The 22424-nt window shown below is 49.5% G+C and overlaps 1 protein-coding gene across 1 annotated transcript; it reads right to left on the bottom strand.

Moving 5' to 3' along the window:
* Nucleotides 1–9169: 9169 nt before the first annotated feature.
* On the bottom strand, nt 9170–21090 carry BATF3 (basic leucine zipper ATF-like transcription factor 3). The gene is made up of 3 exons (XM_068538422.1): nt 21013–21090; nt 18227–18331; nt 9170–9593 (listed from the first exon to the last, which is right to left on the bottom strand). Exons 1-3 carry the CDS (start codon nt 21088–21090, stop codon nt 9408–9410), a joined length of 369 nt encoding a protein of 122 aa, XP_068394523.1. The 3' UTR covers nt 9170–9407.
* Nucleotides 21091–22424: the final 1334 nt, after the last annotated feature.

The following is a 22424-nucleotide window of genomic DNA, read 5'->3' as shown; positions in this document are numbered from 1 at the left end:
AATAAATGTTGTATGTGTCCTGCTGATCCACTGACAAGCCGTTCCTCCATCTCTGTCCCTCTCCTCAGGCCTCCCTATTCCCTGAGACACAACAATATTGAAATTAGGCCAATTAGTAACCCTACAATGGTCTATAAGCACTCAAGTGAAAGGAAGAGTCACACATCTCTCACTTTAAATCAAAAGCTAGATATGACTAAGCTTAGCGAGGAAGGCAAAAGCCAAGATGGACCAAAAGTTAGACACCATGCACCAGCCAGTTAGCCAAGTTGTGGATGCAAAGGAAAAGTTCTTGAAGGAAATTAAAAGTGCTACTTCAGTGGACACATGAATGACAAGAAAGAGAAACAGCTTTATATTGATATGGGGAAAGTTTTAGTGGTCTGGATAGAGGATCAAACCAGCCACAACATTCCCTTCAGCCAAAGACTAATCCAGAGCAAGGCCCCAACTCTCTTCAATTCTATGACGGTCAAGAGAGGTGAGGAAGCTACAGAAGAAAAGTTTGAAGCTAGCAGAGGTTGGTTCATGAGATTTCAGGAAATAAGTTGTCTCCATGACATAAAAGTGCAAGGTGAAGCAGCAAATGCTGATGTAGAAGCTACAGCAAGTTATCCAGAAGTCTAGCGAAGATAATGAAGGTGGCTACACACTAAACAACAGACGTTCAATGTTGACAGAACAGCCTTCTATTGGAAGAAGATGCCATCTAGGACTTTCATAGCTGGAGAGGAGTAGTCAATGCTTGGCTTCAAAGCTTCAAAGGACAGGCTGACTCTCTTGTTAGGGGCTGATGCAGCTGGTGACTTGATGTTGAAGCCAATGTTCATTTATCATTCTGAAAATCCTAGAGCCCTTCAGAATTATGTTAAATCTACTCTGCCTATACTCTATAAATGGAACAACAAAGCCTAGGTGATAGCACATCTGTTTACAACACAGTTTACTGAATATTTTAAGCCCACAGTTGAGGCCTACTGCTCAGAAAAAAAAAAAAAGACTTCTTTCAAAATATTACTGTTCATTGACAATGCACCTGGTCACCCAAGAGCTCTGATGGAGACGTGCAATGAGATTAATATTGTTTTCATCCCTGCGAACACAACATCCTTTCTGTAGCCCATGGACCAAGGAGTAATTTCAACTTTCAAGTCTTATCAATATTTAAGAAATACATTTCGTGAGGCTATAGCTGCCATAAATAGTGATTCCTCTGATGGATCTGGGCAAAGTAAACTGAAAATCTTCTGGAAAGTGTTCACCATTCTAGATGCCATTAACATTCATGATTCATGGAAAGAGTTAAAAATACGAACATTGACAGGAGTTTGGAAGAGGTTAATTCCAACCCTCCTGGATGACTTAGAGGGGCTCAAGACTTCAGTGGAGGAAGTAACTGCAGATATTGTAGAAATAGCAAGAGAACTAGAATTAGAAGTGGAGCCTGAAGATGTGACAGAATTGCTGCAGTCTCATGATAAAACTTTAACAGATGAGGAGTTGCTTCTTATGGATGAGAAAAGAAAGTGGTTTTTTGAGACAGAATCTACTCTTGGTGAAGATGGTTTGAAGACTGTTGAAATGACAACATAGGATTTGTAATATTAAATAAACAGTTGATAAAGCCGTGACGAAACTGATCAGGACCCTGCAGGGCCTTCTCCGGGACAGACCCCACCCCTCCCCTGTGTCCCTCGCCTCTTGTAGGCCTTCCCCGAGTTCCAAAGAACAAATTTAATCAGAGAAGTGAGGAAATGCAGAAACAAAGGAAAGCAGTCAAGTAAGAAAGACACAATAATAACAGTTTAGCCATAAAACAAAGTGAAGGACTTTTAGTTCCTCCTCAAGGTCTATAGATAATATCCTGAGCTATATCTTTGAGTTGTTTTGCAGATACTAAAACCCCCACCAGGTGGGAAAAGTTAACTGCATGCTGACCACCAGGAAGACCCCAGGCCACTTACAACCAAAAGGTTGATAACTGAGATTCCAGAAACATCACCCTGTTACCTCACCACCAACCAATCAGAAGGATGTACACAGATGATTATGTACCCTGGGACCCTCTCCCTCGTCTCGCCTTTAAAATCTCTTCCCTGGAAGCCATTGAGGAGTTCGAGTCTTTTGAGCATGAGCTGCTCATTCTCCTTGCTGGGCCCTGAAATAAGCTCTGTACTTTCCTTCACCACAGCCTGGTGTCAGTAGATTGGCTCTACCGCACATCGGGGGAGCAGACCCAAGTTTGCTTCAGTAGTAGTGGCAAGGTTCGAGAGGACTGACTTCGAGTTTGAAAGAAGTTCTACTGTACGTAAAAATGCTATCGAACATCACTGCATGCTACAAAGAAATTGCTTGTGAAAGGAAGAGTCACTTGATGCAACAAACTTCCTTGCTCTCTTAGTTTAAGAACTGCACAGCCACCCCAGCCTTCAGCAACCTCCACCCTGATCAGATCAGTCAGCAGCCATCACCATCCGCCAGCAGCAAGATACTCCACTAGCAAAAAGATGATGACTCATTGAAGGCTCAGATGATAGTTAGCACTTTTTAGCAACAAGGTATGTTTTAGACATAATGCTGCTGCATACTTAATAGACTACAGTACAGTGTAAACATAATTTCTATATGTGCTGGGAAACCAAATAATTTGTGACTTGCATTATTGCTATAATCCTTTTAATGCAGTGGTCTGGAAATGAACCCAGACTATTTCCCAGGTATGCCTGCATATTTTTCCCCTGAAAATTTTCCCTACCACCTGTTAAATTTCTTTCTTTTTTCTCTCTAGTTGAGGGCCACTGGTGATTTATGTATCCAACTCCTCTGTGCACAGGTGACAAGTTAAGCAATCCTAGATAAATATTAAAGCTTTAAATAGTAATGATTGTAGGACAAATAAAATATAACAACTGTATTTACAACATTTAAATGAAATTGAAGGGCTTCCCTGGTGGCTCAGTGGTTAAGAATCTGCCTGCCAATGCAGGGGACACGGGTTCGAGCCCTGGTCTGGGAAGATCCCACGTGCCACGGAGCAACAAAGCCCGTGCGCCCCAACTACAGAGCCTGCTCTCTAGAGCCCGTGAGCCACAACTACTGAGCCAACGTGTCACAACTACTGAAGCCCACGCGCCTAGAGCCCATGCTCCGCAACAAGAGAAGCCACTGCAATGAGAAGCCTGCGCACCACAAGGAAGAGTAGCCCCTGCTCACCGCAACTAGAGAAAGCCTGCGTGCAACAATGAAGACCCAACGCAGCCAAAGATAAATAAGTAAATAAATTTTTTTAAAAAAAGGTAACTATCCTTTAAAATAAATAAATAAATGAATAAAATTGAAGATGACACCTGAAGAGATTTGTTCCCTGTGTGTATTTCTGCCGCCCTCCCCCCATCCTCATCAACCAGCCTACTGTTCCTTTCAACAGTATTGTTACCAGGGCTTTATGAAGCAACTTCACTGCTGATTTATGGGAATCCCTAATTTACGACAGGCAAGCTGACCCAGATGTGGAATTACAGGAACAAGAAAAGTAGCTTAGGTTCACACTCTTAAATGGGGAAATAACAATGAGAAATTCATATCACCAATAGAGTAATAGTAAGTTCTTATTTGGATTGGAATAAGGGTGAGGCCTTAATTGGGATGAAGACTAGAAAAGGAGTAGCCATTCACTCCATCAATCTTTCAAGCAGGAATTTTTAGTGCTAAGCACACGTGCTAGGTACCTGTTAGGCAACTAGGGATATATGGATAAATAAAACACAATTCCCTAAGACCCTGCTGTATAGCACAGGGAATTCTGCTCGATAGTCTGTAATGGCCTATATGGGAAAAGAATCTAAAAAAAAAAAAAAAGAGTGGATATGTGTATATGTATAACCGATTCACTTTGCTGTACACCTGAGACTAACACAACATTGTAAATCAACTCTACTCCAATAAAAATTTTAAAAAACAACAAAAAAACAAACAAACAAAAAACACAATACCTGTCCTGTAATTGCTTACATTCTAAGGAGGGGTATTCCCTGTTCCGACCAGACGGAGAAAATCATTAGATTTCCTTTGCTCAAGCTGAGATAGGTCTGGAGGTAAGTTTTCAGAAATTGTATGACAAGGCACCCTTTAAGGTGCTGTGGGGCGAGGGGGGTCTTTCCCTTGCTGGCCCTGCTCTCCTCCCCACACGTGCAATGGGTACTTCACTACTAATTGTTTGAACAATAGCTAATTCGTAAATTCATAGTAATAACTAATTATTAATAATCCATTATTTTATTATTTTAAAATAAATATTTTTTTACTTCATAAATAAATATGGTATATTACAACAATAAATTAAATAATTTATTTTATCATTTATTTTTATTAATAAATATATTGGTTTACTGCAATAATTAATGAAGATGAATTAAAATAAGTAATTAATTACTAGTAAAGTTTCATAATGATTAATCAACATAATTTGCAAATGTGCTGCAACAGCTCAAGAACTGCCTCGGGGAACATTCATTGGTTCTTTCCACTCTTTAGCCTCAGGACGCTGGTCACTACTTGTGGGTCTTGAACTCTTACTTTCTCAATTTCAAAAAGTACTGCCTGGCAAATTGAGCCTTCTGTAGGTTTGTGACATTTCGGAAGGTACTTTTTGGCCTTGCTGCCAGCCTAGAGGAAAGACTGCGAGGAAGCTTGGTGAACCTGGGATGCTCAGGAAATGGTCCTGCTTTCCAGGTCCCAGCACCGCCCAAGAATGAGTTCCTCTGGGATTTAGAAGCGCAGGGGGTGGATTCAGAGCAGAGCAGAAGTACCACCCTGCACAAGGTGATGGAGAACTCAAACTGGTTTAAGAAGATTCTTGATTAATGAATGGATAGATAACAGTGGGTCATTAAGGGAAATCAGGGAAGTTCCAAGTACACCTCAGGCCTTTCAGGATGGCGTCTTAGAATGCAAACACTGGACTCTCCCTCACACTTCCCCTTGGTGTCGCGGTTGGAATTCTGGGCTAGTGGCCTTTGGTCTGATCTGCAATGACATTTCTGATCTTCTTAAGTATACCATACCAGAAAAGGTCATGCTAGAACACCCAAAAGAGCAGGTGAGCTGTCTCTAGGGACAGAGTGTGCCCTGAACACAGCCCCAGATTGGGGCACAAGTTCAAGCACGCCACGCCAAGCGCACCTGCATCTGCTAACTGCAGACTTTCAGTGTGCGTCATGCTGATGGTGATGATGTCCATGGCGACAGTAGTAACCACATGGATCTCCTTTGCCCCAAATATCTGGGGAGGAACAATTCATCAAGGTGGTCAGTTTCCAAATGGGCAATCCAGGAAATTTCCCTTGACTCCAAGCATAGAGGGGTTTCCAGAGACTAGCCTTGGCTAGCTCCACTCTCATGCCTCAAGACGTGTGGCATTGTTAAGGGAGCTTCCAAATAGCATACCTTCCTGGGGCTTCAGCATAACTTCCCCAGGACCAGGGATGGTTTAGGTTCAGAGCTCAAGGATCCCCATCACCCTCTTCCCTTCCCCCTTCCCACTTCCTTCTCTCCTTCTCCTTCTCTTCCTTCCTCTCTCCTTCCTCCTCTCCACTGTTTCTTCTTTCCGCTTCCCTGGCTTTCGGTTACGAGCCTTCCTGCTGTGGCATGCATGACTCTGCCAGGACTTCCTGGACATCCAGGAGGGAAGACATGTCAGTGAGATTGGGGCTACCCCTTTTCTTCTAGCTCCTTCTACGGCAGAACCCACAGCCCTGGTGAGTACACCCGGACTGTGGAAACCCTAGCACTGATGGGAAAGAAGAGAGGGGCTTTTGAGTCTCTCGCTTTCCTGTCCGTTAGAGTCATCATTCTCAACCAAGGTTTGAGGCCAAAACTGGGGCCTGATTCAGTGATGGAAACCCCAGGCTTCAAGGCTGAGGTGGTGCAATACGGGGCAAGATTGCGGACAGGAAGTGGTGTGGCTGCATGGGTATGAAGGAAGGGCTTCCTCCCTCTCTGACACTTTCTATTCTAAAGGGGCCTTTCTCAGCTTGCCTCCCTTCCTCCCAGCCCAACAAACAGCCACTCTCAGATTTAATTCAGATACCCGGCCCAATGTCTGGCACACAGCAGCAGTGTGAATACAGCCAATCAAATCTAGTCTCCAGAACTGGTCTACTTCCCTTATACCTCCAGGAACAAAATAATCATTTCTCTGATTTATAAGGAATTTCTACTTTTTCAGGGTAGCAGTTGGGGAGCTGAGACGGCCCTCAGTGCTACTGGGATCTGGATAAAGATGTTTTTAGCAACAAGTTTCGTGAACATTTGGTTTTCAGAACTCTCGTCACCTCTCCAGTTATCTTGGAGGGGACTTGTCCCCATCACCATGACTCACTACCCTGGACTACCCTAGTTTTGGTTCCCTAACTCCAAATTTACTGTTGACATCAAAAATGGGGGCCTAACCCTCCCTAAATGTGAGTTCAACCTCAGCAAACACACAGCTTAGGGAGGAAGCCCCTGTGTCCAGCAGATATTTTGAGTAAAGTTCTTGATAGTGGATAAGGCAGCTGGCACATTGGAGCCAAGTGGCTGGGTCGGGGGATATCTAGGAGACACAACTGAAGGATTTGGAGGAATCAAATATGATGTGTAGGTTTCTGACCAGATGGATGACAGAGCCCTTTATTAAACAGGGAAAAACAGATTGAGAAGCAGGTGTGAAGGGAAGATGATGAGATCACGAGTATGGTTTTGAACTTGTTGAGTGGGAAACGTTTGTGAGACGGCCTTTCAGAGACACGTGATGGGCAGCTGAATACACAAGTCTGCCCTCTGAAGGGAGAGCGGGGCTCTGGGTACCGATGTGGGAGTTGTCGTATAGAGATAGGTGGTGACTGAGGCCCCAAGAAGAGGAGCTCCTTTATACTGAGAAGCAGGTAGAGAGGGTAGAAGCAACACCAAGGCCAGTGTCACAGGCTGTTAGGAAGTAAAGGAAGATAAAGCCTGAGACATGCCCACTAGATTTAGCAAAAAAGTGCCTACTGGGGACCTCCAAGGGGGCGGTTTCGGTGAGGTGGCGGGAGCAAAAGCTAGGTTGTCTTATGGCAGAGGCTGACAGATGTTCGCCTAAGCCCGCTCCTCCAGCTCCCGGGCACGGGGCTGAGTTTCATTTCCCAGCCTCCCTTGTGTCTGGGTGAGGCCACGCGTTTGAAGTCTGGCACAAGGACTGTGCATGGGAAAGGATGCACTCTCACCTCCAGGATACAGCCCTTCCCACCATCCTCCACGGACCCTTCCTCCAAGTCTCCCAGTCAGGGTAGAGGATCTAGGGGGACTCCAAGGCCTCGGGGGCCCAGAGCAGCTGCATGGAAGGAAACTGGTCCCTGGGTTGTTACATGGCGCCAGGGGGCTCTGGCCAGTGGGGCTGGTGGGCACAGACTCCCTGGGGTCAGCAGTGGAGTGGGTGAACAGCCAGCTGGACAGCCGTGACCATAGGGGTCAGAGCAGATCAGCAGTCAGACAGCGAGAGGGGTCTGCAAGCCAGAGCCTGGAAGTACTGCAGGGCCAGGTGAGCCCCAGCCAGAGTGTAAAATGCTCCCTTCTGGAAAGCGCTGGACTTGAAAGACAGCAGCAGCAAAATGCTGGCGGGTACAAGATGCATACTTCACGTGTCCATGCTCTCCTCAGCTGCATAGGCCCCCGGGGCCCTGGCTCTGAGTCCATCCTTCACAGATGGGCCGCCCGCCTGGACTGTGCAGCCCTGGCAGCCTGGTGAGGTGCTGACAGAAGGTCACACCACATTTAGCCACCAGCTGAGCAGGACCCTGGCACGGCGGCAGCCTGACTCTATCAACTACAGTGGGTCAGCAGTCAGATCCCCTGGGGTCTGCTTCTGGTCCTGCTTCTAACTCACAGGTGACCGTGAGCAATCCCCTCCCCCTTGCCACACCCCTCAACTACAAAGTGAAGGGATGAGGCTGGATGATCTTAAAGTCTCTTGTGCTGGGAATTCCCTGGGAGTCCAGTGGTTAGGACTCCACGCTTTCCTTGCCAAGGGCCTGGGTTCAATCCCTGGTCGGTGAACTGAGATGCCACAAGCCGCGTGGCTAGATAATTCCACCATCCCCCTGAAAGAGCTGTATTCAGGAAGCTTTGGCCTGGTCCTGCCAGCAGGCACAGGCCCTAACAGCAGCCTTCCAGCGCCTCTGACCAGGGAAATCTTGCCACCATCAGCCTGCGTGAGTTAGAAGACACCAGGCCAGCCTCCAGTAAGCAGGGGAAGAAAGAGAGAAAAGAGGAAAAAAAGAGGAGGCTGGTGGGGATTAGCCAGTAGGAATCCTGGCATGAGGTCAGCAAGTTCTTCACCCCTGGCAAGAGCTGCTTTCTATTTCTTTTCTCTTTTTTAACCATTTACATTTACAACAAAGCACTTTCCCTGCTGTTCCCATTTCTTGTTCCCTTTATGATAGGCTGGCTCCACTTTCCACAACTCTCTTGTTCCAGGAAGAAAGAGAATTGGGAGGGGACGGGATGTGTTCTCCCATTTTGCTTTTCTTGCTGGGGCCACTTTCAACTTGGCCTGGTTCTGATTTTCCTGAAAGAATAGAGTTGGAAGGGACCTTTAAAAGGAAATAGCTCTCCTCTCCTCATCTACCCAAATATTTGCTTGTTTAAATAGGGGACAGATCTCCTCCATTCGAGTGTGATTCAGACTTCTATAAAGTACATTTGTCCCCTGATCCTATGACTACTAATGGAATGGGAGGTGACCTGGGAATATACAGAGCACATGGGAAAACCAGCCTGGAGTAGAAAATCTTCCAGGACGGTCCAGCCTGGGTGGGAAAGTTGACCAGGATGGAGGGTCACGCAGCGCATAAGACAAGCACGAGTCACGCCCAGCACACCCCTGCATGACCCAGCTGGGGTGGCAGAGGAGTCCCACCCCAAAGGTGCCTCCTCATCTAGCATGGATGTGACCATGGGGGAGATGACCAGGAGGAGAAGCAAGACCCAGGAGCTGCAAAACCACCTGAGGAGACAGGAGATGACCTCTTCAGGAAGAGGAAAGGTATTGTGTCTCTAAATTCTAAGAACTTGGCGAAAGGAGAGAAGATAACACCTTTATTATCCATATGCTAGAGGAAATGATTCTGCACAACGACGGAACCTACTAGCTGCCAAAGTGGACGCGCAGTGACTCCTGAGGATGGCCTCCCTGCCTGGATCTGCTACAGGCTCTGAGTCAGGGGCCTGCGAGAACATCATGCTGAGCCTGGGCTGCTGGGGACACGGCCCGGAGCTCCTAAGAGCCGACCCGGCCACAGGTCCCCCGGTACACAGATGCAGAGGGAAGCCTCTTCCCAGGTGTGAAAAAGACCAACGCGCCCTGCTGGGCAGAGGAGAACCGTCTTTGGGCTTCACCGGGGCAGGCAGCCAGCCACGGGGTCCAGCCGCGGCACCGGCACAAAGTTCATGGGGCAGAGCAGCAGCGGGCATATCTTCTCGTGCTCCTTCAGCACCTCGCTCAGGTGCTTCAACTCCTCCGTCAGCTTCCCGATCTCTCTCCGCAGCACTGTGTTTTCTTGCTCCAGGCACTCATATTCCTGGAAAGACAGAAATCAGTCTTTAGCATCGGTTCTGAAGCCACGTGCCCTTCCTCTGTCCTCTGGGCACATCTAACCCCGGCCACGATGCTCACCTCCTTCCCTGAAATCTTTCTCATTAACCGTGGCCGCCCCCACCACTCAGATTTGTTTGTTCATTTGCTTCACGTCACTCCCCTCCCACCAGGATGAGGGCCGGGCTTTGTTTTTTGAATCATCTTTATTATCTTATTTATAATTGACATAAAATAAAACGCACCTAATTTTAAGTGTATAATTTGATGAGTTTTGACAAATGTAAACAACTGTGTTGATCAAGACGCAGAACATTTCCATCACTCTGAAAAGTTCCCTGATCTCCCTCTGCAGTCAGTGGCCCTCTCCCCACAGCCGCTGATCTGCTTTCTGATGGTTTCTGCTGGGTTCACTGTTACAGCCCCAGCACCTGCAACAGTGCCTGGAACATAACAAATGTTTGTCGAATGCTGAGTAAATGAATGAAAACACCCCTTGCCTTGGCTTTGCTCCAACACTCACCTGTTAAGCTTCCACTATATCGGAGTTTACAGAGGCTTAGAACTGCGGGAGATCAGAGAGCCCTTATCCCAGACCACACAGCGCAGAAACCTTCCCTATGTAATTCTAGCTCCGACATCCAACTTGTGCTGGACACTCTCTCCTTCAAAGGACAGTTCCTGCTATTTCTGAGCTCCTCTTTGTACTATCCAAAATCATTCCCTCCTTTAAACCCACCCACTGGGCTTGGTTCCACCTATGGAACCACATAGAGTACATGCGATACTTTTTCAACATCACAGTTCTTGAAATGTTAGGAGACGGCCCCATACCACTTCCCCTTAGGTATTCTCTGAGCCCAACTGCTTCAGGTCCTCTGAGTTCCTTGGGTTTTAGGACTTCTGGTTCCTCCGCCCTTCGGGAGGCCATTCCCAACACACGTTCCAATTTGCCAGGAGCTCTGAGAAAATGTTCCCAAAACACAATGCACGACTCTGGGGATGGTCCCGCCACGCAGAGGGCAAATGCGTGAGGTAGTCTGCTCTGGGTGGGACCCAAGTGTGCAGCCACTTAGCTCTGGGGATTCTCTCTGAGAATGCAGAGAAGTGCAAGCTTTGTCTGCATCGGCCGCTTCTCTGTTCGTACTTGAACTACAACTGATATTTTGGCTTAAGGGTGGGCTTTACATCCGCTTCTACTGAATTTTGCCCTGTTTGCTTGGTCATCTGCTAGCCTAGCAAAATCTTTTTGAATATTGATTGTGTCAGCTCCTGGGTTAGTGATACCACACAGCTCTAAGCTGTCCACTAACTCGATGAAGTAGGTCTTCCTTTTCTTCACCCAACTCATTAATAAGTCCTACAATACTCAGCCACTTGCAGAGCCCTACGGTATACCAATAGAGACCTTCTTAAGGCTGACGATCTTATTTGCATCTTGTTGAAATGTTGTTTTCAATCATTTCTAGGTTGATTCATATGGTTAGGCTTTGTTGAACCATGCATACCATGCATTTCCTGAGCTGGGAGCCCAACCTTATTATCTTACCAGTAATTTTTAAGAAATATTATTTTAAGAGTCTGATCTTCTTACAGGCCATGAAGATACATGCAAATTCTCAGCTCTGCCTCTTTACTAAAGCTGTTCTCCTCAACTGGGCTGCCTTCCTGCTTTTGTATGGAAGGTCAAGCCCACCACCTCCAGGAAGGCTTCCCAGATCATAGCACCTAATGGAACCACATCTCTCATTACGTGCTCTATTCAGTCTTGTATCATAGTCAATCTTATTTATATTAAATAAGGTCTCTCCCCGAAGATCAGAAATGTATGGCAACTAGGGGCCTCTGCTACCTTCTCCTGTACCCCTGCCTGACAGTCCCCAGCGCCAACGTCTACGAGCTCAGTGACTCCACAACCCTCACCCTTGGTCTCCTTCTCTTGTCCCCTTCCTTCCCTCTCTCCCACTCTAGGCACTTTCTTCCCTCTCAGAACAAGGGCCCCAGAGAGGTTGCACGTAGAGGCCATCGGAGCTATCTCTCTGCCTCCTGTCTTTCCCAGGCCGGCTCTCAGGGTGACCTGGAATACTCTCCATGGCAGCGGGCCTCGCCCTCCCCGCCACAGGCTGAGCTGGGCCACTTTGGCCCCCTAGTACCCTGGCTGCATTACGCCTTCAGCTCTCCTCCAGGCCTACCACTCCCAATGCCCCAGGCTCTCCTCTGGCCTCTGACGGCTCTAGTCCGGGAGTCAGAATTCAGTCTCCCAATGCAGCAAGAGGCCCTCTGTGGGCAGGAAGGGTCTGGCTGGGAGGAGGAGATGGGGACCTGTGGGGCATCGTGGGGAGCGCTGCCTGTAGCAAAGGGCTGAGAGAGGCCACAGCTCTGGGTAGTTCGCACATGTGCGCGCGCACACACACACTCTCCACCCTGCACCTGGAAATTCTCTTCACCTCCAAGTAAAATGAAGAATGCATTTGAACGGTTCCGATGAGCTAAGACTCCAACTAGATTCCAAAGAACAGAATTCTCCCTGTAGCAGAATATTCCACATGCCTTTGTATAGTTACTGAACGCTGTGGCAAGATGCTTCTGAGCTTCTGAGCTCTCCCTCTGGAAGCCACAGGGGCCGTGCTGCCGAAGTCCACGGCTCTCCCCGAGCCCCAGCTCAGAAAGGCCACGGAGCTGCCTGTCGCGGGCCTCCAGCAGGCCCCTCGGCTGCCTTCTCCACAGGGACTTTCTCTTCTGGGATTTAAGTTTTACTCATAAATCTGCGGAGGGGCTTTTACTGAGCTGAGGGAATAAAAAGAGAAGAAGTCAAAATCTTCTTCAAGAGAGACCAGTTCCACAAAAATAAAAGAGGGAGCTGAGAGGGGAGGAAGAGGAGGTGAGAACGCTGAGTGGGTACAATGGGGAATGAGTAAGACCCACTTCAACCTGAGGAGAGATTACCTGGACTCAACATATTTGAAAAATAAGCCAAGGACTTTAGACCCTTTGTTATTTCCAAAGAGATGATCGGTTTAGCTCACATCTCGCTGCCTTTCCAATCTCCTATCCCGGGAGGATTTGAGGTCACTGTGCCGCCTTCCCTGGGTATGTGCAGGACACAGTCACAAAGCAGAGACCAGAAATGGGAGGCGCTGAAATCACTGCAAATCCCACTTCTGCCTCAGAAATTAAGCTGTCTAGGGCAATGATTCTCAACTGGGCCAATTCTGGCAGTCCCCGGGGAACATCTGGAGCGGCTGGAGACAGTTTGGGTTGTCACAGCTGGGAAGGGGGCGCTACTGCCTCTAGTGGGTCGAGGCCACGGATGCTGCTCAACGTCCTACGGTGCACAGGACACCCCCCACCCCCACGAGGAAATAGCTGACCCCAAATGTCCATAGTGCTGAGGTTGAGAAGCCCTGGTCTGAGCTTCTGAAGAGAGGTTGATTGAGGAATGAGGTGCTGTCTGGGGGGTGATTCAGGGTCTAGGATGCCTTTGAGGCAAAGCCTGGTAAAGAAGCTAATGTGGGTACCAGGGACCAGAGATGATAACTAAGGTGGGAAGGAAATGAGGGGAAGGAAAAGGCCATCAGGAGGACACAGACCCCATTTCACAAGCGAGACAGCTGAAACTCAGAGGTACGGTGACTTTTCTGAGGTCATGCAGACATGGGGCCTGATCCCTGACTTCGAGGTCAACTGCAGCCCTCAGGCAATGACAGCAATTCTGCTTTCGCTTGGCAGTGTCTGGGCCTAAATTTCCCCCCATGGTGGTTACCAGCAGTAAAGGGCTACGAGAGCTCAGGATTTTACCGTAAGTCTATTCCCAAGCCTTAAGCTCATATACTTCCCAGCAGACAAATTGTGTCACCAGCAAGGGCTGTACAAATTAGTGTCATCATCAGTTTCTAAACCCAGTGAGGACTGACATGAAGGATTCTCTTAGAGTATGCAATATCTGAAAGCACCAGGGCAACACGTACCACAAACATATTGCCCAAGAAAGTTGTCAGTTTGTGACATTTGGGGCTCCTGAGGATGGCATTGCTGCCTTCCTTTTCTGACTCAAAGTTCTTTCTCAGTCTTACACCTTTGGGTGCCTGGCTTGAACCAGTGTAACCCACTTCTGAGACACTTTCAACTGGGCTTAGAGACCTGGACTGTTTTCTTGGGTTCCCATTTGTGAATCTGGACCCGGGCCATGCGCCTAATATTCAGAGACGAACACGGGTCAAAATCTCCATGAGAAGGGTAAGTGCCTTGAAGGGAAGACTCGAAAAGTCACAGTGAACAGCGAGGTGCACAGATACACACTAGGAACTGCTTCTCATCACTGCGGGGCGACTTCTGGCAGCCGCCACCCTGAGGGGGAAACTCAGACACCTCTGAAGAGTGACCCCAGCCTCTCTCTGGCTTGGCCTGCTCAGGTTCTCCTCCCGCCCTGCCCTCCAAGGGGGTTCTGCCCTGCTGGATAGTCCCCCGGCTTTGGGGATGGAGAGCTGGGGAAGGAAGAAGGCAGCCGAGAGACTTGTAACAGCCGGGACTGGAGGAGGTTTTTCTGGATGTTGGAGGTGAGAGAGGCTCAAGAACTGAGTGGGCAGGAGAGGAAGGTGGGAATTTTAAACACGTCTTGCTCTAAATATTCCCCTTCATGGTGTTCAGGAAAGGCAAATAAAGAGCTCGAGTTACTTGGAGATATTTAGCAATGCTAGCCCACAGTATAGGATAGAGGAATTTATGGGGTAAGGGCTTTACTCAAAGCCCTTTTTTTTTTTTTAACATCTTTATTGGAGTATAATTGCTTTACAATGGTGTGTTAGTTTCTGCTGTATAACAAAGTGAATCAGCTATACATATACATATATCCCCATATCTCTTCCCTCTTGCGTCTCCCTCCCACCCTCCCTATCCCACCCCTCTAGGTGGTCACAAAGCACAGAGCTGATCTCCCTGTGCTATGCGGCTGCTTCCCACTAGCTATCGATTTTACATTTACTCAAAGCCCTTATGATGGGCTCAGCTCCCCAGGGAGTAGTGGGCAGTCGTGGCTATCAGGTGGCAGTTTTCTGTGCCTTTCGGTGTCTCCCAATGAGCTGGCCTCATTCCAAGTCTGAGGAGAAGGTTTCCATGCACTGTGTCTGGCTCTTACTTTTCCCAACCTAGATGTGTCCTGGGAGCCCCAGGGAGCCTGAGGGGCTTTCAGCTGTGACCCAAAGCAGTGTGCTAAGTCCTCTGCCTGCAGCTCGCTGGAGCACAGTAAAATTATTCATCACCAAATTTTTTAACCAGACATCCCACTCTCAATATGTAGATGTTTTTCAAAATCTAAAAACTAGTCACCAGGCTTCCCTGGTGGCGCAGTGGTTAAGAATCTGCCTGCCAATGCAGGGGACACGGGTTCGAGCCCTGGTCTGGGAAGATCCCACATGCTGCAGAGCACCTAAGCCCGTGCACCACAGCTACTGAGCCTGTATGCCACAACTACTGAAGCCCTCGCGCCTAGAGCCCGTGCTCCACAACAGGAGAAGCCACCGCAATGAGAAGCCTGCGCACTGCAACAAAGAGTAGCCCCCGCTCGCCACAACTAGAGAAAAGCCCGCATACAGCAGCAACGAAGACCCAACACAGCCAAAAATAAAATAAATTTTTAAAATAAATAAATAAATAAATAAAAATAAATTAAAAAAATAAAAATAAAAACTAGTCACCAAAGTGACTACTGACACCAGTGACCAATGACACTTGTGTGTAGCTAGTGACGGTAAAGGGTGGACTTCCGCTTTGGGGCTTGTGTATGGATGGAACCACTGTCCTGGCCTCCTTGATACTGTGTTTCCCAACAAAACTGGCCTTGCTGAGGTGATCTGCCGGTGGTGCATGATCCTAATCCATTCTTGTAGCTCCACAGAGAAAGAGGAGGAGGGCGTGTTCTTCTGTGGAAGAACTGGGTTTCAGATCAGTCGGCCCCCTTCTGGAAAGGGCAACTGGCACAGTTATGATTATGGACAGCAGACCAAGCTAAGAATCCTATGGAGGGCCCTCCGCCCACCGTTCTAAAAGGGATTAGGCAGGAGTAAATGTGGCAAATCACCCCTAAATTTCCCAGACATCTAGTTCATTTCGTTATCAAATCCAACAATGACAGAAATTGAGAGACCCATCTTTTTTTGACACTGTAGTAAAGTATTTATGTTTGTGGTAGGCAGAATAATGCCAACCCCCATGATGTTTACATCCAATCTCTGGAACCTGTGAATATGTTACCTTACATGGCAAAAGGGACTTTGCAGATGTGACTAAGTTGAATATCTTAAAAGAGGGAGATTATCCCAGATTATGCAGGCGAGCCCAGTGTAATCATGAGAGTATTAGGGAAAGAGGAAGCAGAGAAGGAGATATAACAACAGAAACGGTGTCAGAGTGATGCAGGATGAGAAAGACTCAACTGGCCAGTCCTGGCTTTGAAAATGGAAGGGGACCAACAAGCCAAGGAATACAGAAGCCTCTAGAAGCTGGAAAAGGCAAGAAACGGATTCCTCTGCAGAGCCTCCAGAAGGAATGCAGCCCTGCTGACACCTTGATTTTAGCCCAGTGAGACCCATTTCATATGTCTGACCTCCAAAACTGTGAGATAAAATAGATCTGTGTTGTTTTAAGCCACCAAATTTGTCATAATTTGTTACAGCAGCCATAGGAAACGAATATACTTTCCTTGAGACTCCGATGCCTCCCAAGGACAGGAATGAGATCTTAATCCTCTCCTCGTGACCCAGTGGCAATGCCTTGCCTGCAGTGGTTCTTGATAAATATTTGTTGAACGAATCTACTCGACCCTTGCTCCATGAAAGATCTTGCCCAAGTCATTTAGTCACCTCCACACACATAATCACTTGGGATTTAAAACCAAGTGTTCTCTAGTGTATTTTGATATGGATGCATCTGGCTCCAACTAGAAGTTCCTCGAGAGGAAGGGCCTTGCTGGCACATGTGTTCTGAACATAGGGCCTTGCACTGACCGAGCCACAAGTCCCCTCTGGGGGTTATTTGGTAGCATGCAGCTAGAACCAGGCTTGCTCCAGGAGCAAGGGGAAGGAAAGAAAGGAGGCAAAGGGCATCCCAATTCCTCTGTGGAAATTTTACAGAACTAATCCCGGCTGGGACGGACCTTCCCTGACCCTGGTCTGAAGATCCTAGTCTCTTTCTACAGCCCAGACTTCCTACTTTCAAGAAAGAACGTAACATTTATAATCTATGGCCCTCTGTGAATTTATATCAGTGGGTCACCTCTCCCTGGAGCCTGTGCATTCTAAATCTGTTCTCTGCTCAGTGTGAAGGGGTTTTTAGAGACTGTCATTTCCCCCTCATAACACCTCAGAGTCTCCTGTGCTATCAGTGCCCCCCAGACTGGCCTTGCTGAGACAATCTATGGCCAGAAAGTGTGGCAGGAGAGAGCTGAACTAAAACCCTTAATATTCACACCAACTCTGTGCAAAGACAAGAGCATGGGAGTGCCATCAATTCCTTGGACAGATCCTGGGATGCCTTCGACGTCAGTTCCCATGTCCTGACTGTGAGATTATGTGGGATTATGCACCGGGACAGAGGAAAATGGAAGAGCTTAGAATAAAACTCAGGTTCCTGATTTGGGTGATAAGATAGATGGTTAGTTAGCTCCATTAACTACAATTTGATGACAGTGAGAAGAAAAAGTCTCAGGGTGAACAGACACGCTATCATGGTCACGCTACAGCTGAGGAGACTGTGGCGAGCCATTTGGAGGCATCTAAGCAGACACTGGAGATGTGGGGTTAGGGCCAGAGGTCTTGGAGTAATCAATGCCTACCTGAGAGTGAGTGATGTTGGGAGCTGACGCTGGCAGAACAGATTAATAGATTAAATCTTCCAGGGTGAGAAGAAAAAAGGGCAGAGTCTGAAAGCCTGGTCAACACCAACGTCTAAGAAAACAGAGGTAGAAAGGTGAACAAAGAAACTAAGAAAACAGTGGTGAAGAGGGTCAGGAGAAATAGGAAATGTGGTCTTTTAGAAGCTAAAGACCTTGAAAGAAGGTTTCAAGAAGGCGAGGATCAGTGGTGTCAGAGGAGCCAGCAAGGTGAAGGATGAGGGGACGAGAGAGAGGTCCCTGGACCGGGCAGTGCCAGGGCACTAGTGGCCTCAGCAGAGCAGCTTCTGTAGGAAGCGTGCATGTGTGTGTGTGCATGTATGTGTGTTGGGGGAGCAGAAACGATATCCCAGAGGACTGGGGAATAAACAGGAACTGAGGACATGGAGACAGCAGGTCTCTTTTTAATAAGCAGGGAAATAAAAGAGGGAAAGAAAAGAAACGGGGCGCTAGCTTGAAAGGGAATCAGGATCAAAAGGTGGGTTCTTTATTTTAGAATAAAGGAAACTTGAGTGTGAGATGCAACCAGTGAGGGAGAAATGAGGACACCAGCGAGTGAAGACTCAAGAACACTGGGCTGGAAGGACACAGCAGAATTAGACGTGCATGTGGCCGACCCGGTGATGACCAGGGTGTGACCTTAGGTCCACCACAGTGCAAGGGTGGAGAATGACTCCTTGCCATGGCCCTTGCATGGCCTCCTTGGCATGGCTCTGCCCTAACCGCACACTCACCTCATGCAGTTTGTCAGCCTTCTGGGTCTGCTTCTTCCGGCTTCTCTGAGCAGCAACTCGGTTTTTTTCCCTCCTTCGGACCTTCCTGTCATCATCCTCAGGGCTCTGGGGGGGAAGGTGTGGTCAGGTGTGATGCTGAGGCCCCTCGCCTCACCTTCCCTGCCCTCTCTCTTCACCCAGCATTGCTTACGGAGCAACACAATTTCCTCTGCAGCCACAGCAGTGCTTGCTGCTACATCAGTGGGGTAACAGCGGCCCCGCGCCGAGGAGCACTCACCATGCGCTATGACTGTGCTAGCTGTTAACCCCTGTCGCCACCCTGAGAAATGTGTGATGGGACCGCCATCTAAAAGATGAGGAATAAGAAACTCAGAGATGCTGAGGAACTTGCTCGAGGTATCACAGCTAGTAGCGGGGCGAACGGGAAGTGGAACTCAGGTCTGCTGGACTCCAAACCAACGTTCTCAAACCTCTCCCCTGCAGGGCATGTGCCTGGAAGAGGTGTGGTGCTGGTGCTCATCTGAGGACGGGAAAGGCAGAAGGCGGCTCGGCTGCTATCTGGGACTTGCCGTGGGCCGGGGCTTCCGCCACCACGCGCAAACAGGTACTTTTGATACTGTGTACAGATCACCATTACGCTGACAACTAACTGCAACCACGTAACTCTCCCAACGTACCACGTGATCCTGAACGCCACAACAACAGGTTCCTTTGAACAATGTCTGACTGACGTTTTGTTTCACACACAGGTCAGGGCGAATGAGAAAGCAAATTTTATGATGTGTCTTGAAAGCTCTTGGCTGTATATGAGATTTAACCAAACTCGGTCAAATCCTTCAAGAGTTATCCTGAAACAGGCAGGCAGAAAAATCCACCTACCATGGTAAAAAACACTTCAGCCAGTTATAGAAGACATGGAGAAGTGGGGCACTATTTGCTTTCCAGACCCTATGAGAAGACACCCGGGAAATACTACCTTTAAAGAGTGTAAAGGCCAAGAGATTAGTGGGATACAAACACAGGAAAGCTACTCAATTATTACTATTAATGGAAAGCAAATATTGATAACATAAAATAATGGATGTTTTCAGTTATCATTTTATCTGGTCTAATATTCCAAATAAGGAAAGACCCATATCACCTCCCCAAGTTACAGCAGGTAAAGAATTTTCAGCATATGCAAGAATATAAAGCTATGAAAGGATAAGAAGAAAGAACGTAACAAATAGAAGTGGACTAGAGGCAGTGCTTAAGGGAACAGGCATAAAATGTTAAAGTGTAGTCTTTTAGAGGCAAAGAAGTCTCGGTAGATATAACCGCAACACGACGGCGAGTGCAGCAGACAGAACGTCTAGCTTTAGAAATACACAGTTCCTGGTTTTGTCTCCTACTATCAATATGGTCTTGGGTAAATGACTTAAACTCTCTGATTTTTCCATTTTCTCATTTGTTGTGCGATTCATTCATTCTTTCAGTAAGTATTAACTGAGTACCTGCCATGTGCCAGGCACTGTCCTGGGCACTAGAGACACATGCCCTGAACAAGTAGCCAGTAATCTCTGCAATGATCACCCTAACAGCCCAATGCTTGGGGCTGCATAGGATAAAATGAGATTTTATCCCAAAGCTACCAGCGCATGGTATGCCCTCAATAATCTGTTAAGTCTGCTGCTATTTTTTATTGAGTCCCCCATAGTGCCTGTCACCAAATCATGCCTCTCTGTTCATCATCAGAAATTCATAGGGCACATGAAGCAGTCTGCACTCTGCCCTGTAGGAGCAGACACTCCAAACTGGATTTATCACCTATCATTGTCATACCTGACAACCAGCAGAAACATTTAATCAAGATGGAAAGAGGGGAGCAAACTGTTGAGATAGTCATATATTATTAACCACATCTCAATTAGTTCTCATAAGTATCATGAGAAGTGGATATTGTTATACTGATTTTACACGTGGGGAAATTGAGGCTCAGAGAGGTTGAGCAAATTGCCCAAGGCTACTCAGCCTGTGTGTGGCAAAGCCGAGGCCTAAACTCAGATGTGTGACTCTCTAGCGTCACCCGATGACATTCTGTGCCAGGCACCGAATTGAGAAGAGGGGCATAACCATGAAAAGACTCACTCCTAAAGCAGCAGAGCGGGAAGTTCTCATACTGCAGTCCCTGCGGGCAACTTTGTGCCAGTTTCCCGAGTACGCGGTTGTAAACGTGGTGGTGGACAGCGCACAGGACCGAGCGCCGCCTGCTTGTAGCCCCTACCTCGCACCGCTAGGCCATTCGGGAGGCAGCCGGTAGATGTTGGGAGTGCCTGGGCACGAGTTTCCCCTTGTAGCGGAATTTCCTCTCTCCACACCTTGGCCCCCGCTCGGAGCGGCGGGGAAGGACCACGCGCTCCGGCGGTGGGGTGGCACCCGGCGGCGGCGCATGGATGGCGACGCCCAAGGCAGCGGGGACCCCACGTGCGGGGGAGCGTGGACAGTGCCCAGCCCTACCAGGCGACGGCGCCCTCTGGCCTCTCCCCCCTCCCAGGCTCAGGGGCCCAGTCACCATCCCGGACGCCCCGGGCACCGTGCGTGCGCGGGGGCGGCAGGGCAGAGGCCCACGCCAGGGTCCCTGGCCCGCCCCCGCGGCCCCCACACCGCTCGCGTCTAGCTCCCGCAGAGCCCTCCACGCTTGCACTCAGTGGTCACCAGCCGGGAGCCCCAGCACCCACCTCCTCGCGCCCCCAGGCGCGCCCACCCCCGCATCGCCCGCGGTCCTCCCCGAGCCTCTAGTTCACTACCTGCGGCTGCGTCTGGTTCCCCGGCGCCGCGAAGCTCCTCTGCAGGACGCTGCCGGCGGCCGGGAGCCCTTGCGACATGCCGCGCGCTTCTCCGGCCCGGCCCGCCCCGCCGCGCAGCCTAGCGGAGGAGCGGCCGCCCGGCCCGGCGCGCCCTGCACGCGGGGAGCTGCCTACCGGCTCTCTCCCGCCACCGGCATCCCCGCGCCCCAGCACCTGCCGGCCGCCGCCTCTGCCCCGCCCCCTCGGGCTTCCCGCTTTCCCGGCTCCAGCGCCCGCTGCGCAACGCCCGGGTTTCCCCACCCCCCAGTCCGAGCCCGCCGTCCTTCCCGTCCCCAAGTCCGCCCCGCCCCCTCCTTCTCCCACCCCCGCCTCGTCTCCTCCTCTCCCCGCCCTCTCGCCGCACCTCGGGGTCCCAAATACCACCCCTGTCGCGGCTTTCCGCTGGGGCCTCACTCTTCGTGGAAGTCACGTGGTGACTCCGAAACCCGGGAGGGAGCGCGAAGCCCACCCACAAGAAGCGAGGCTGGGCAGGTGGGGGTCGAGGAGGTGCCGCGCAGCGTCTGGGGTCTTTCGGCCGCTCTCGGAGAACTCGGGTTGAGAAACACAAGTGGGTGGTTTGGGGTTGGTGTTTTTTTTCCCGGTCCCGTCACGGCATCTTCCTGCACATCGGCCCCGCCTTCCCCCAGCGCAGGGGTCACAGTCTCGGGGGACTTTCTCCGCCTCGATCAGTCACGCGGACGCCACTCTCGCTCCTTCCGCGGCCCCCGGCTGCCCTGCCCCGGAGGCGCAGGCCAGGGGAGGGGACAGCGGCTTTACCGAGTCCCACTGCGCACCCTGAGAGCCACGGGGCACTACAGGGCCTTTCTGAGGGGAGCACCTGCTCCAGTCTTCGCGGGGCTGTGGGAGGGAGCCAGGCGGGGCGGCCCCGAGGGTGAATTCCCTCAGTGGAGGGTGGCGAGGAAGAGGTTGTCCTGGAGATTAACAGTGGCTGGGCTTCCCCGAGAGCCAAGCTGGCACGGACGTCGCTGTTTAACAGGTTCGGGGATCTGGAATCTCCGTGCTAACGTTAAATGGACCAGATCCTTTTTCTTTCTCAAGATTAAAGTGGCAGATGCTCTGCCAACAGGTTAAGATGCGTGACTTCTTCATGCCAAACAGGACGAGACAGAGGTCCTGAGGCGCGTTCCCTCCACCTGCCTGCCAGTTAAAAGATGCAAAGCCAAGCGTTGTTGTACATGGTCCCAGCAAAGAAAAAACAAGTGGTTATGGGTTTGCGGTCTGCTTACTGTGAGCACCGGGAAGGAAAGATAACCGCGAACCTGGGTGGGCGGGTGGGAACCAGAACCAGGAGGTCAGACGTGCCTTCCTTCCGAGTGTAGTCGCTTAAGCTTTCAGGCTCCAGGCTCTTGGGC

Source organism: Eschrichtius robustus, chromosome 3, assembly GCF_028021215.1.
Source record: "Eschrichtius robustus isolate mEscRob2 chromosome 3, mEscRob2.pri, whole genome shotgun sequence".
NCBI lineage: Eukaryota > Metazoa > Chordata > Mammalia > Artiodactyla > Eschrichtiidae > Eschrichtius > Eschrichtius robustus.
This window is presented reverse-complemented; position numbering and strand designations above follow the sequence as displayed.